At 33.0% G+C, this 16,060-nt stretch overlaps 1 protein-coding gene across 1 annotated transcript in view; it reads left to right on the forward strand.

The window, feature by feature from the left end:
• Positions 1-16,060, forward strand: part of PCDH15 (protocadherin related 15) — an 859,006-nt gene that overhangs the window by 389,851 nt on the left and 453,095 nt on the right. The window contains exon 9 of the mRNA XM_051973865.1: positions 8,887-8,999. Within this exon, the coding sequence (XP_051829825.1) occupies positions 8,887-8,999 (113 nt within the window). The remainder of the gene's footprint in view (positions 1-8,886; positions 9,000-16,060) is intronic.

Here is a 16,060-nt window from a genome sequence, read left to right on the forward strand (position 1 = left end):
CTCCAATTTCAGCAAAACTCATGCTGTTTTATTATACACTTCAGCTGTTGTTTTCTCTGTGTCCTACTAAGATAGAATTTTTGTAAAGGTCTTTCTCTGTGTGTGTCTTGTCTGTGTTTCTCTGTGTGTATCCTTCTCTCTGTCTCTTGTCTGCCTGTTTTTTCTTTGTCTCTATGTATATCTCTCTGCCTCTGGCTTTCTGGCTCTCTCTATGTCTCTCATTGTGTTATTCTCTGTCTCTGTCTCTTCTTTTCTCTCTCCCTTCCTCTCCCACCTCCCTCTATCACAGCATCATAAGCATTCAAATTTTAAGAAACGGATCAGATCGGTGTACTTTGATAGCAGGCTTTAGAAGAACACATCATATAATTGTCCTTAATTTCATTGAATACGCTTCCTAACAGGAGTCACAGAGCATATTAATCGTTTGTTAGCATCTACAGAATCTTATGCAAGCTTTCTTCATCTATCTGTGTAAAGAGAACGCTGATTGTCCCAAAAGTATACCTGATGGGTATCAGATTATACTGTTTTTTTGAACTATTCTTAGATCGGAGCTAAGACTAAGGTGAACTAAAATGTTGCTTTTCCCCTGGTAACAATATTTGGGAGGTACTATAGTTATGTGTACTCTTTAAACAAGTAGAAACAACAGAGATTAATATCTAATTTTTGTTTGATTTTGTTTTCCAAATTGATAATATAAACAATATTATCCAGTATTTAGTAGATGAATATATTCAAAGAGGGAAGCTAGGAAGCTTACTGCATAGAGAACCAACATGGAAGCAGGAACACCGGAGTTTAAATATGGCCTCAGACATCACCAAATTGTGTGACCTTGGGCAAGTCACCTAACCATATTTGCTTTAGGTTCCTCATCTATAAAATGAGTTAGAGAAAGAAATACCACATCACTCCATTATCTTTGCCATGAAAATGCCAAATAGGATCACAAAGAGCTAGAACATGACTGGAAAAAAAAATCAAAAACAATAAAAGAAAGTAAAGCTACTGTTTATTTTTTAGTTAGCATACAATTTAACTGTGTTGTGACTTTGGATATAGCAACTTACATTTTTGAGTATAAGTTTCTCACTTAAATAATGAGATTGATAGTGATAAATTGTTCTCAGTGCCTGTTCTGGAGATTTAATAGTGAAGAATTTTCAGGTTATATATGTATTGATTTGAATGTTGCTTGGGTAGGTATAGAAGATATTATTAACTTATTGAATTTATGATTATTGTGTATCCATTATACACAATTTAAATGCAGTCTGTGTTTATTATTAACATCACAAATTAGGATGAATAATAACCAATTAAATTGTTTCTCTATTATGCATTATTTGTATTTGCAAAATAATCAAAAAATTAAGTGAAGAAGAAAAAATTCTTCAAAAACATCAAGTTAAAAGTTGGTATTTATTTTTCTTACAGCAATTTTTATGATGTTTGGCTTTTGGGAAGTTGAATTCTTGACGTCGTTCTTTCTGGAAGCCAGATACCACTTTAGATATTTTTGTTTGTTTGCTTCTTTTTTCTTTTTTTATGTTTGCTTTTGAGAGTTTTTTTTTTTTTAAGTCTGTATTTTCCTCTAAAAAGATAAGTTGAACTATTATTACTAAAGTTCTTTGTTCATTGTCCACATTGCTTAAATTCTAGGAAAGAGAGCTGCTTCTTGGATCTATCAATGTGTAATCCAAGTTGAATTTAAAATCAGTTGTGATAAAGGCTAATTCTATAGATGGGCCATGGTGAAATGAAAATCTAAACCAAATCCTCCTGTTATAGAATAGGTAGATTTGAGGGAATTTTGGACTGAATCTCTGGGTCACAAAAAGGATGCTGTTTTTTCCTGAACTATCCCAATATATCTATTCCAAAGAAATACTTAGCCAACGTATATTTTCTGTTTTCCCTAAAGGGTAAAATTCTTTTCTGGTGAGGTATCTTCTGGCGTAGACATTGCTTGTATAGCATATACAAAATTATTCACACCTGTGATACTCAATACAGAAAATGATGCAGATTTTTTTTTTTACTTTCTTGGCTTTTCTGCATTTATAACTTTCTTTTCTGGAAGTGATTATGAATCCTATTGAAAAACAATGAGATACCTTGCAGTATTAGGACATGTGGTAGAGATATGTGGTAGATTCTCAATTAGTTTACTAATATAAGGGTAAGACAAATATTTTAGAGAATAATCTCTCCATTCATCTAACCATCATTCTAATTCAGGCCTTTATCTCCTCTTAGATAAATTCTTGGAGTATATTTCTCATTAGTTTTCTTTACTCAAGCCATATTTTTATGATCCCCTTAAGAAAGTCCCAAATGATGTGTCTAAAACTATGTTTGATCCTATCTTTTTAAATGGTTTCTGCTCAAATGGTTTCGGTGGTTTCTTACTACCTCTGAGATGAAATAGAAACCTCTCAGCTTGTAACTTCAAGTCCTTTCCATTATATAGACTAATTTCATGTTATTCCCCCATGCTTCATTCAGCATAGCCTATTTTCTCTTCCCTTTTACATTTTATCACCATACCCTTTCATCATCATGCTTTTGAGCATACAGTCCCCCTGCAGGAAATGAGTTCCTTTTCACCTTCCTCTACTCTAATGTCTATTTCTTTCAGAGTTCATTTCAAATCCTACTTCTTACACTGATCACCTTTTCTCATTCCTATCCTAAACAGTCATTATTGTCCTCCCCGTTAATTTGTATTTGGCAGTCATCTGCATGAAGAGAATAATTGTACCCATGGAAACAGATGTCAACTTCAAGGGGGGAAATGTAGAGCACCTACAATTGAACTTTTAAGAGCAACCACCCTTAGAAGAAATTTTGAAATAATGTAAACTGAGAGAGAATTGTGAGACAGACAGCAGAAACGAGAGAAATGTCACAGAAGCTAAGGGGACATCTGAGACAAAGGGATAATAAATGAAAAATCTTGAGGCACAAGGGAGTATTAAATAAAATAAATAAATGGAAAAGAATATATTAAGCACCTACTATATTCCAACATTATTCTGACTTTTACAGACAAAATATGGGCTTTAAACCTAGTATATTTATGCAGGGTTGAGCCTCTATACCATGATTGTAGAGTTTGTAAAAGGTTAATAGAGAATACAACTTTTTGCTTTCTGCTTTGAGAGAGGACCTAAATAGATTTAAGTTCAAGAGAGGGAAGATTTGGGAGAGCATCAGTCATATAAAGGAGCCAAGATCTCAACATGCTCCTGACCTCTTGGGTGAAATCAAAGACTTTCCTTCTCTGATGAGCAGAGATATCTCTCTGCAATGGATAAGCTCAGGCAATCTTGGTGTTATTTGGTTTATTCAAATTTGTATGACTTCGGATATCTGTTTGGTTTTTGGATTAATAGTTTTACTAACTTTTCACTATTCATGATGTTCTTTTGTGTAATGAGAAATTGATGAGAAAAGGTCAAATCTTTGGATATAAGTTTAGAGTATCCCCTTCCTTTTGAAGAAATAGTTCCTAGGAAAGAAGTTTGTTGGAGAGGGAATTGGAAGGATAAGAACAGATTAAGATAATTCTAGTTCAATATCCCTCTCTTAGAAGAACAAAGTTTTCAGATGTCAGCATCTGGCTTCTCTCTAAGAAGGAATCAAAGTTTCTCTTGGAGAGAAGTGAAATAGATTTCTATTTATATCTTTCTTTGATTTATATTTGAACATACACATGTGTATACATGTAGACACACGTTAGAAAAATACAAAACAAAAAGAATCCCTTCCCTTAAAAAGTTTATATTTTAATAGGGAAATACAATATATATTAAAATTTGTTATCCATGAAAGAGGAGTTTGTTCTGAGAAGCTGCAAGGAATGCTTATTGGAACTGCTGTGGAGTAAATTAACACAACCCTTCTGGGGAGGATGGCAGAATTAATCCTATCATGGTTCCTCATAACAAGCCTGAGAAAAGTTTTTATCAGATTTTAAAGTTGAGAAGTAAAAGGAATGAAAGTGATTGGAGGCAGGAAGGTGTTTGGAAGTGATAATCAGAAGAGATATAAAATGATATTTTGAGAGGGCAAAAGAAGGCTTTCTAAAGACAAATAATTTTTATAGAGAGTGGAATTTTATAGAGTGGACAATTTTTATAGAGAGTGGAAAAGAAGCTATTACTTAGGGAAAATCAGAAGATAAGAGATAAAAAAAATGGAATAATGGATGAGGCTGAGTCAGAGAACAACACGGGATGAGGTTAAGTTCAAACAGTGGTAAGAATAATGGCAAGAACAATAATCTTTCCCTACCTTATAGGCTGGCAAAATAGGGAGATTGATAGGGATAACTAGACAAATATTGAGATGATGGATGGAAAGATGAGGAAATTTAAAGACAACTTCACTTTTCTAACTAAAATTGAAGATAACTTTTATTTGGGACTTGCCATGTAGGCAGGAATGGAACAATAAGTGTTGTGGGAAGTATAGGAATCAACTGAGGATGAAAAAAGATTGCTCTGCAGCCATAAGGATACATTTAAGATTAGATAACCCACATTTATAATAGATCAAATTTTCTCAAGCAATGATCAGAATCTCAGAAGTAGAAAAATGATGGTGGAAGATTGAAGGAACTAGAAGTAGTAGTAGTAGTGGTGGTGGTGGTGATAGTTGTAGTTGTAGTAGTGGTAGTGGTGGTGGTGGTGGTGATGGTGATGGTAGTAGTAGTAGTGTAGTATTAATAATAGTAATAGTAGTAGTAGTAGTAGTGGAGGAGGAGGAGGAAGAGGAAGAGGAGGAGAAACAGAAGGAGAAGTAACAGTAATAGAAAAAAGAAGTAGTAGTAGTAGTAGTAACAGCAAAAATGATAGCAAAATCAACAATATTCATATAGGACTTTAAATTTTACTAAGCCCTTTACATGTGTTTTTGCATTTGACCTTCACAGAGACCTATAAGATTGATACTATTTCTTTACCTGTTTTACAAATAAGGACACATGTCAAGATTTCATGTGAAAGCAAAGGTCAGGTAGAATAAAGCAAATGAAGAGGTGGAAGAAGAGACATTTTTGAACAGAGGAGGAAATATCAAGGTTTGGGAGCATGGCTTCAGTGTCCTTATAGGGCAGAGAACTTTGTCAAGTCCCAGTGACTACAGCTGCTGTTATCTGATTGTTTTGGATAGATTGAGTATAAAGATGGAGCATAATTCCTATAGATCTTAGCAGTTATCATTATGTTCTTGGTAGCCTCTGTCTCTTTATATCCTTTACATTTCCTCAATTTAAAAGGAATATAGAGAGTACCTGCACAGAGTGGTTGGATTAGTCAAAGGAGCCTTCTATGAGAGGAGATTTGAATCCTGATAACTAGTCTGTAGTATTTACAGGTGCCACTGAAATATCCTTTAGCCTCAGTCACATTTTCTCTTAAAAGCCTTTTCATCTGCCTTTCTTTAGTGTTCTAAGGAGTACATTAAGACCACGTGTATTTTTCACGCTGTTGGTAATATTGAGTGCTATCCCCTGCAATATAATGGACAATCCATCAACGTTCCCCAGTGATTGAATGCACTTCTCCAAATGTTTATTAGTCATTGCTTGCAATTGATAAAAGGTGAGAGGGTCAGTGCAAATCTACACTTGAATTTAGCACTCTTGCTAAAAATATTGTGCCATGGGAGGCATTCTGCTCAGATAAAAGCTAACAATAATGTATTATAAATTATATACTTATGGAAACTGGGTGTAGATCACAGAGGTGAAAGAAGTCTTAGAGACCATGAAGATTACTTCCCACCAGAACTAGAATCTTGTCTATAACAAACCTGACTAGTGAACAGGCAAGTGGGAGACTTCCAAGAAAATACCACTATGGGAAAAATCTCAATAAACAGGAATTAAATAGGAACAATCATTTTTTTTTGTGAGTATAAGTAATAATTTTACAACAATGTATGCTGATCTAAAATAGAGCAAACTTATCTATTCATCCATCCATGCAGTTACCAAGTCCTGTCCCTCTTGACAATAGAGCTTGCTTCCCTTACTTTGGCTATCCCCTGCTCATTACATATCAAATGAAGAAATCTTATAGATTTATATTATGTTATATTATAAGTACACATATGACATGCTTTTCAGTCATATTCTAATAGAAATCTAAACTTTTCAAATAAAAAGAAGCTTTGTATCTATGTAATAACAGAAAAAGTATAATAAAAATTATAATAAAATTAATTTTAAAAATTAAATAAAAAATATTCATGAGTCTCATTACTGTGTGCAAAGGCCATAACAGACACTCAATGTTGACATATGTGAGGTAAATAATCATCTCATTCTTTTATAAATGTATTTTTAATTTATGGGAATCTCAATTATAGAAACTATATTCATCTTTTGGTGACACAAACATTTCACAAAGAATTTAGAATCAATTCAAAAAAGCTTTTGTGTCAATTAAACTACTAAAGTTTCCTTGACATTATTGATAGACTGCAGAAGGGAAATGATAAAAATAGATTATGTATCATATGATTTATCACTACCCAAATAATTTTGCAGATTCAAGACCCTGTTTGGGTTCTGAGTGGCCCAAAGATATATACAATCACTAATCCTGTCCATGAGAAGTCTATTATCTATAATAGAAAGACTTGGGCATTTTTATAGGCAGAATAGAGTAAAAGGTTTCTATCTTTTTTTTATCCCACCTCTGAATATATAGTAATTGTTTATTAAATAATTGTTGATCAGAATTGAATAAAGCAGTCATAGAATATCAATTTTATTATGAGCTAATATTTATATTGTACTGTATTTACAAGGTGTTTTGCAGATAATATCTCTTTTCCTATTTATAACTCTATGAAACATGCTATTATTATTTGCTTTTTAAAGATAAGGAAATGGAAGCTGAGAAAGGTTCAAAGGTGTGTCCAGTGCCATATGGCTAGTCAATATATGAAACAGAGTTATACTCAGTTCTTGGTGATTCTCGGGGCACCATGCTTAGTCTATCCTATGACTCTGTCTTCTGTCAGGCTCTTCTTAAATCTCAGATAACCATTTGTGCAACAACTGTCCTGGAATACAGCAGAAAAGAGATCAGAAAATTTTAACAATTTGTTAATAAATATTTCTAATCCTACAGAAACTGAGTGTTCAGTGAGGTGAACTATATAAAATCAAAATAAGCTGATTATGATTGAAATTAACCATATGTCTTTACAAGTAAAAGTATTAGAAATTCACAGATAATAAACTTCCTGAAAAAAGTCAATCAACCAAAAGGCACAGAAAACTCTTCTCTTCTTCAGGTGGACTCTAAAACTCCTTTCCTGAAATTTTTAATTACAAAATGGCTTCCCTCCAAAAGGCTAGAAAACCCTGTCTCCTGGTTACCTGGGAAACAGGTTAATTTATGGTTATTCTTTGGCTTTGGACATTATGGGATATGTAAGAAGACACAATCTGTCTTAGTTAAATGCTGTTAATGACTTCAATAAGAAAGACTTTTTTTTTTTCATGGAGCAAAAGCAACTTCTGATTTGTGGTATCATGCCAATTTAATTCTCAAAGAAGGGAAATCCAAATTGGTTTTCACTTGAGTGTCCAGAATAAATATGGCTGTCCTGGCAGTCAGGGTAGCAGGAAGGTCTGTCATTAGACTGGAGTTGCCCCAAATTCAGTTTTCTAAGCTCATCTTATGAAAAGAGATTTGGCTTCTATTTGTCTGAAATGCAAGAAAGAGAGATTCATCCTCTGATTTCATGGGCACTAGTCCACTAGTTATTTATGGTGGTCAGCACCCTTGCTGTAACATGTAGTCTTAGAAAATTGCTGAGGGTGCAGTCATCTTGGACTGTCTATGTGTGAGAGATAATGTAGAGGGCCAAAACTCTTGAATAGATGCACTAAGGTCGGTTCAAGCACTTAGGACTAATTATTGATTAGACAATACTCTATGGGCATATGCTTGGAAAATGGTCCTTTCCACTATCCTGTGCTGGCTCAATGATTGGTGTATACAGAGGATTGCAGGAGGGACTAAAGGGTGGAGTAAAACGAGCCAGAGTCACTTTTTGAGGTAGACGAGGAAGAAGGTGGTTGCAGAGATTCTAGTTTCATCCTGTTCGTGTCTACCCCTAAAGATCAAGAATAAAGACTAAGGACTTTTGCTTGTCCTGACTCCAGCTGATTCTGGGGTGTCTGGGGTGCTAGCATGGTCGTCACAAGATAAAAGGAGAGAAAAAGAGAAGAAAAGGGAAAAGAAGAGAGAAGAGGAGAGAGATAACCCCAAACACATACATTGATTGACTTATAGATAGGAAAATATATATACATAACTTATCACCATAGGATCATAGATTTCAGACTTGGAAGGGTTCTCAGATGCCACCAAATTCAACCTCCTCCATATATATTGTTCCAATAGATAATAAGTATTAGGTGGAGGGTTCAAACCCTCAGGACATTTCTCCTCTCCCACACAGAACCACTCTATTAGATTTCAATGAAACATATATACCCTCTTAACACTTCATTCTTCTGGTAAATCTCCAGGATTTGAATTTTCAGATTCATGTGAAAATATGTCTCAAACTCATGTATTCAAATCTGGATGAGAACAGCAATAACACTAACAAAAACTAAAGCAAAAAGCACCACCAAAAAAAAAGTTCACTTGGGTATTTTGCACTTAAGGTGATGAGCTGTCCATGATGTAGGTTTCTCCAGATTTCTTTGTTTTCTCGATTTGATTTACTAAGGCCATCTTGATTTTACTCTTCAAGTAGTTAATGAATGAAATAAAAAGGTAAATCTGATGCTCATATTACTGATTTTGATCAATTACATGTTCACCTCTCAATGTCTTTCTGCAGGGACTCCTGAAGATTATCCTCAGTATTTCCATATGCATCCAAGGACTGCAGAGCTCAGCCTCCTGCAGCCTGTAAACAGGGATTTCTACCAGAAATTTGATTTGGTGATTAAGGTAATTTTCATTCGAGTCTCATTTCCTTTTGCTTGCAATGTGCTTAGTAATAGAGTCTCTGGGGATATGGGAAGATATGTCTACCTTAAAAACATCATTTGGGGAGCCAAGTCAATAACTTGTGAAAGAAAACAATGTAGACGCTGAGATTCTTAATTGTGTCTTATTCCATTAAAATAATATATGCTATTTGAACAAAAACATTTGCCAAACTATTTATGCCTAATGAAAATATCTGAATATAAATTCCTTATGTAAATATAATGAGGGCTATAACAGGTATCATATATCCTATCTTTTACCATCCCGAACAAATTCCTTGTCAGAGAATGATGAATAACACTCAGAACACAAGAGGCTAATTATGTACAATGTAAAAATATATATGACTATACTGTACTAGTTTCTGTGATTTATTTATCATATTTTCCATCTTTGTTTTTATTATTGTTTTTCCAGAAAGCTAGAGACATTTGTCTATTAAGATAGTTATTTGATTTATTCCTAATGATTTGCCTCTTGTGGAAAAATATTCATGGACATGAAAGTCTTTTAGAATTATGGCAGATTAAATTTATTATCATAAATTTCTCTTGGAATTATTTTAATATGCATTTTGACTGAACAAAAGCATATTCAACTTGGAGACACAATTACTAGTAATTGTTTGAGGTTCAATGGGATCTCTCCCCTCTGCTTTGTTTTTGTAATTGGATTCAACCATACATGTATTAAATACTTACTGTTCACTTAATAAATTCAAACAAATCCAATACATAAGACTTTACCTATTTTGTCATCGATGTCTTGCTTTTTAGGGCTGAATGAATATCAAATGTCCTTTTAATTACAAACATGTAAACTGACTTTTCCCTCAAATCCAGCCTTATTTGCTTACTGATTTTGCTGACCCCCAAGAAGTCACTTAACATTTACCTACCTCAATTGCCTCAACCATGAAATGGGAATGATAATAGCACCTAGTATTGTTGTGAGTAGAAAATGAAATAATAGTTATAAAATGCATTGTTAACTTTAAACTACTATATAAAAAACTAGGCATTGAGCATATAAATATCTATGCCATTGAGAAAATTCCAACATATAATTTTTTAAAAGTTTAAATGTCAAAGGGATGGTAATAGACATTTACTGGATGACTATTGTAAATGTGCATTATGGGAAAATGTAATATAATCACATAATCTTAGAGTGAGAAAAGATTTCTGAGTCTAACTTATTGCTAAAAGAGAGTGAGAAAAATATGCATTTTATAATATATCTCATAAGTGTCCTTTGCCTTATTATATCCAAAGAGGGAAATCTGATTCCCCTTAAGGAAGTTTTGATTTTTTTCTATAGTCCTATCTTTTGAATAGTTTTACTTGCAAAAACATTTCTTTTTATACTGAAATCAAATCTGCTTCGCTCCACTTCTTTCCTGTATTCTTGATCTTGCCCTCTAGAGCCACATAATACAAAGGTGTTCCTTCTTTCAGTTGATACCTACTTACCTACTTGAAGACAGCTGTTATTCCCCATCCATATCTTCTCTTGTTGAAGCAAAACACCCTTAGTTCCTTCACTTTCTCCTCATAGGACATTGATTTAAGTTTCTTCACTAACCTGATTGCTCTCTTCTTATTCTCTAGCTTACCAAAATCCTTCCTCAAATATGGCAACTAACTACAGAGAAGAATAATTGAAGTTTGGAGCAATTTGTGATGCTCTATCCATCTATCACTGAGTAAATACTCAGTGATTTATGCATTTATCATCTATCCATTCCTCTATTTGTATATATATATATATTTCTTTTTTTACTTATGTATTTACTTTCTTATCTATCTGTTTCATTGTTTGATATTTCTTCATTAATTCCCATGCTTTATTTTCATCTTAGTTTTCTTAAATACCAAGTGAGTATTGATTTTACAACATTTCTCTTAGGATTTCAACATTGCTAATAAAGTCCATCTGTATTTTGTAGAATATACAATATGAGAAATAGTCCAAAGGAGTCCCTTAGCAGGAAAAATTTTAAAATGATTAAGCTAAGCTATTGAAGTGAATTTTTAAAATCAAATATGAAGAAATAATTAAACAGTAACCCAGACTGCCCCTTCTGCTTTGAACACAGACAGTCTAAATACCTACTGTATGCCAAATTCTGAGAGACAATGAAAAAAAAAAGGACTATTTTCCTGTTCTCTGAAAATTATATCATTATGGAAGAACAAATAAGCAAGCCTTATGACCATTTTCTTGTTATATTCTTTGTTTTTTCATGGAAATGTTCAGAAGTGTTTTGATATAGCCCTTTTAAGTCTAAACAAAATTTTCATTCCATAGGTTCTTAAATTTAGAACAGAAAGACTCCTTATAGTATATGTATAAGAGGCAAAATTCAGTTGTGATTATAAATGGAAATGACTTATCAAAGTCATAAAATGGAAGAAAAAAGATTTAAACTGTTTTTTTGTTGTTGTTGCCAAATATGCAGTTCTTTTTTTCATTACCATTCTGCATCAGAGCATAGAATTATAGTTTTACAAGTAGATTGGACTTTAAGTATTATGTAGTCCAGCCTCCAACATATAAACAATGAGGAAATAAATCCATAGAGGTGGAATGATGACCCAAATCACAGCCAAGATGGGATATCACATCCTTGCACCTAGTTCTCTTTCCCTTTCACAATCCATATATTAGATTATCAACTCACAGGATATAGAGTAAAGAGTACTGAGTACAGTCAGAGATCCTGGTTTCAAGTCCTACTCATCATATCAACTACTCAGTTACTTTAGTTTCTGGGTTTCAGTTTCTTAATTTACAAAATGAAGAATTAGAACCAGATGGTCTCTGATGTCCAAGTTTCAAATACTAGCTCAACGGACCTAAAGAAGTTGTGGAATTGGGATTTCTAGGTCCATTTCTTTTAGAACAAATTCATTGTTGTTTAATTGTTCCATTCCTGTGTGACTCTTCACAAGTCCCTTTTCTTGGCAAAGATATTGGAGTGTTTTTCCCATTTCCTTCTCCAGCTCATTCTACAGATTAGAAAATTTAATAAACAGGGTTAAATGACTTGTGTGGTTCACACAGATAGTAAGTGTCTGAGGCTAAATTTGAATTCAGGAAAACTCATTTTCCCAACTCCATGCTTGATACCTTTTCTACTGCCTTCCCCTTATATTATATCAAAGAGAACTCTTCATGTTAGTTTGTATAAACTAATCCCCATGTTAGATTTCTCATTTTCTTGCTAAATATTAGACCTTCATTGCCATTAAATGATAAAGCCTCAAATCTGCCTCTTTTTACTGATTGCCATTCTCTTTGGAATCTTACTGTTCCTTGTGCCAAGGGAGTCATGTACTTCCTAACAAATCATTTCCTAATCCTGACAACTAAGACATGAAATTTTTATTTTTTTCAATGACCAGAGGCAAATGTTCTGGTGTACCTGAGAATAGTAACTCAGTTTATCAATTATGAAAAATCCATTACCACAGGCCATAGATAATGTAGTTTAATGTTTTAATAACAATTTTTGTTATTAATGGAAGTTTTTACAGGCATTATTAGATTCAAATTACTGTGTTTTGTGTGCAGTCAAGGGGATAATAAGCAGAGGTATCAATCTGAAAGAATAATAATGTGCCACCTGCTTGAATAATAGCTGAGCAGCTCGCTATTGTTTGGGGGTCCATTCAGCCTCTACAATTTGGCACTTCTCCTCTAAAATGTCTTTATTATTTTTTCTTCTCTTTTTAAAATTTTATAATGCTGTGGCATCCATTGGATTTAAAAGTTGTTATTGGACTTGATCCCAATTTCTGGATCGGGAAAATCATACTGAAGTGTTTGTTTTGGGACTTTGAAGTTCTCCTTGAATGAAGGTGCTGTCTTAACAGCTGGATCACCTCACCCATTAGAATTTTCTTATTTTCATTTTTGCTTCTGCCAGGGGTTCTCTTACAACCTGCCAAATGGAAATAGAAAATGATTCTAAGAAACAACTCCAGTGGCTAAACTTATTTCTTTTTTAAAAGGAAAAAATAATGCAAATGACTAAAACATACTTTTATTCTGTTTCATCCTCATTTGAACACCAGGAAAATAGAACAGCCAAACTTTGAATAACTGCTGTAGTGAAGGCAATTAAACAATCAAACAAAAATGTTCAAAATAATCTTGTTTTTTTTTTAATGGAATATTGGAACATATGTGTTCTGAATAAAGACAAATAAAACATATCCTGCTAATACAAAGGCAACTGAATATACTAGAAAAGAACACTAAACTAGATCATATCCCACTTCTGATCATTAGTGTACATGGGATGATTGGCAAATCATTTAAGCTATTTTTGCTTCAATTTCCTCATCTGTAAAGTAAGAATTAGAATAATATATATCTCACAGGGCTATTGGAAAAAGGAAATGAAATTGTATATTTAATGGACTTCATTAAATCATTATATATAGATATGTATATGTATATACATATAAAAACATTTATTAAGCATATACTATATAGATATCCTCTACATATATTAGATGAGGGTGGTGGTGACTTAACAAGGAGTAAAAAGTAAAGACCATTTTAGAACCAAATCATTGCAACTTAGTTTCTCTAGCCTTTACATAAAAACTCAAGCAGCTATGAATTTCATTATTTGCAGCATATTTTGTTTATCATCAATGAAGTTGTGCTTTGCTTCTTTGCCTTTTGATACAAAAGAGCTAAAACACTTATTTTTAAAATAAATTGAAATGGGCACCTTTTTTTTTCTCAAATCTACCATCTCTATCCTGTAGCTCTGAATGTAATTGTATTTTTGATCTTAAGCTACTTGATTCTTTCACTAATATCCAAGGTCACGGTGAAATCATGAACATGAAGAATTCACATTGCTCTGATTTTTCATGGTAATAGAAATTGACCTTGTTAACATGAAGAATATGAAACCTGTTGTCCACTTTTATGCGATCATGGAAACATTGATTATGAAGAATGCCTCTAAATTAAATATTTGTCTTTTCAATGATTTAAACAAGGAGGAGTCAGTCAGTAAGATGAATTTAAGTATTCCTTCCAAAAATTGTATTCCCAAACATGAACAAAATCAACACCCAGGATTCAGCATCCTCATTTTCAAAACTATTTAATTACTTTATTAATATTATATAATATATTATTGCTGATCACATTTAATTATTAAATGAATTATTTCAATGCCCCATATTTTCCCCTTAAATAAGATGTCATTTTAACACTAATATGTTATATGCTTCAAGTCCTTTATGATATAATCTCTGAAGAATTGAATCCCCAAGGCTATTAGAGACATTCAGTGTGGTTGTAGTAGGCTGAAATTCATTATAAACTAGGAATCATGAAAGAAAAAAAAATAAGATGCAACTTTCATTAAAATATGTGTTGAGATTGGCAGATGAATCCCTGAAAATGAATTGTATACCACCTACTCACGAGTGAATGAAGAAAGTCCCCATGATCCTGGGTAGACATCTAATAGAACACTAATAGAGGGCATGGATACATGCTTTCTTGATGTGCAGAGACAAGTTGTACCCTTGTAATTTGAATACAACACAGTGATAAAGTCACAGATTCATTAATATATTAGAGTCAAAGCTTAGAATCTATAATGTATTTCTTCCTTAATCCCTCAAATTCATTTTTTCTTCATCTTTTATACTTTGCATAATTTGTAGGATGATTCTACCCCAAAATTTGAAATTGAAGATGTAATTTTGTTGATTCAGATCCATGTTAGACTACTGAGGGTGACCTGCAATGTGTGGGCATATATCTTATTTTTTGAGTTTAATTGTGTATGTACTCACAATTAGCTTTACAACTTTACTTGTTTTCAGGGAGCCTTAGAAAAATGATAATGGTCTATATGTGTCATTCATCAGATTCAGCATGACAAGATTTTCTTTCTTGATATGTTAATATAAAAAAATTAACATGACAGCTCTCTTTAGGCTATTTCTCAGTTTATATTCCCACTTGGAATTAAGATTCACACAAACATTATTACCTTAGGTCTTAGGACTAAAAGCATAAGTGACTTTACTTCTTCCTAGTACTCATGGATCCTCATTGATGTGTGTCACATTAACAACAGGTTGGTAGATCTGAATTAGCTGTTAAGGACACATTGTAGAGCTGTAGGAAAACTTCTTAAAACCTGCTTTATAAGTAGAGATTAAATTCTGGACTTTCTGGGCCTATATCAATTGAAATAGGGAGGGGAACCCCTTCTCTTATAATACTTACAGCCACTATCAATATTTCACTTCAAAATACATATACATGTAATATGCAATCTTCCATTAGTGTCAGTATTTCTAATCTTACTGATAGAGAAAATGATATCTAGACTTCATCGTGCAATTATTTTTTCAATAGTATTTTATTTTTCTAAATACATGTAAAGATAGTTTTCAATATTCAGTTTTATAAGATTGTGTGTTCTAAATTGTTATCCTTTCCTCCCTTCCCTCCCTAAGGCAGTAAGCAATTTGATATGTGCTATACACGTTAAAATATTTCCATATTTGTCATGTTGTGTCAGAAAAATCAGGGGAGAATCATGACAAAGAAAAAAAATGAACAAATTTGAAAATGCTATGCTTTAATCCATATTCACTCTTCATAGTTCTCTCTCTGCATGCAGATAGCATTTTCCATCTTGAATCTATTGAAACTTGCCTGAATCACTGCATTGATGAGATGAGCCAAGTCCATCATAGCTGATCATCACGTAATCTTCTTGTTACTGTGTATAATATTCTCTTGGTTCTGTTCACTTTACTCATCATCAGTTCATGTAAGTCTTTCTTCAGAAATCATCCTGCTGATCGTTTCTTACAGAACAATAATATTCCATAACATTCATATCCCCTAACTTATTCAGCCATTCTTCAATTGATGGCATCCACTCAATTTCAAATTTCTTGCCACTCCAAAAAAGAGCTGCTAAAAACATTTTTGTACATATAGGTTCTTTCCCTGTTAATCCT

This window comes from Antechinus flavipes, chromosome 2 (assembly GCF_016432865.1).
Source record: "Antechinus flavipes isolate AdamAnt ecotype Samford, QLD, Australia chromosome 2, AdamAnt_v2, whole genome shotgun sequence".
Lineage (NCBI taxonomy): Eukaryota > Metazoa > Chordata > Mammalia > Dasyuromorphia > Dasyuridae > Antechinus > Antechinus flavipes.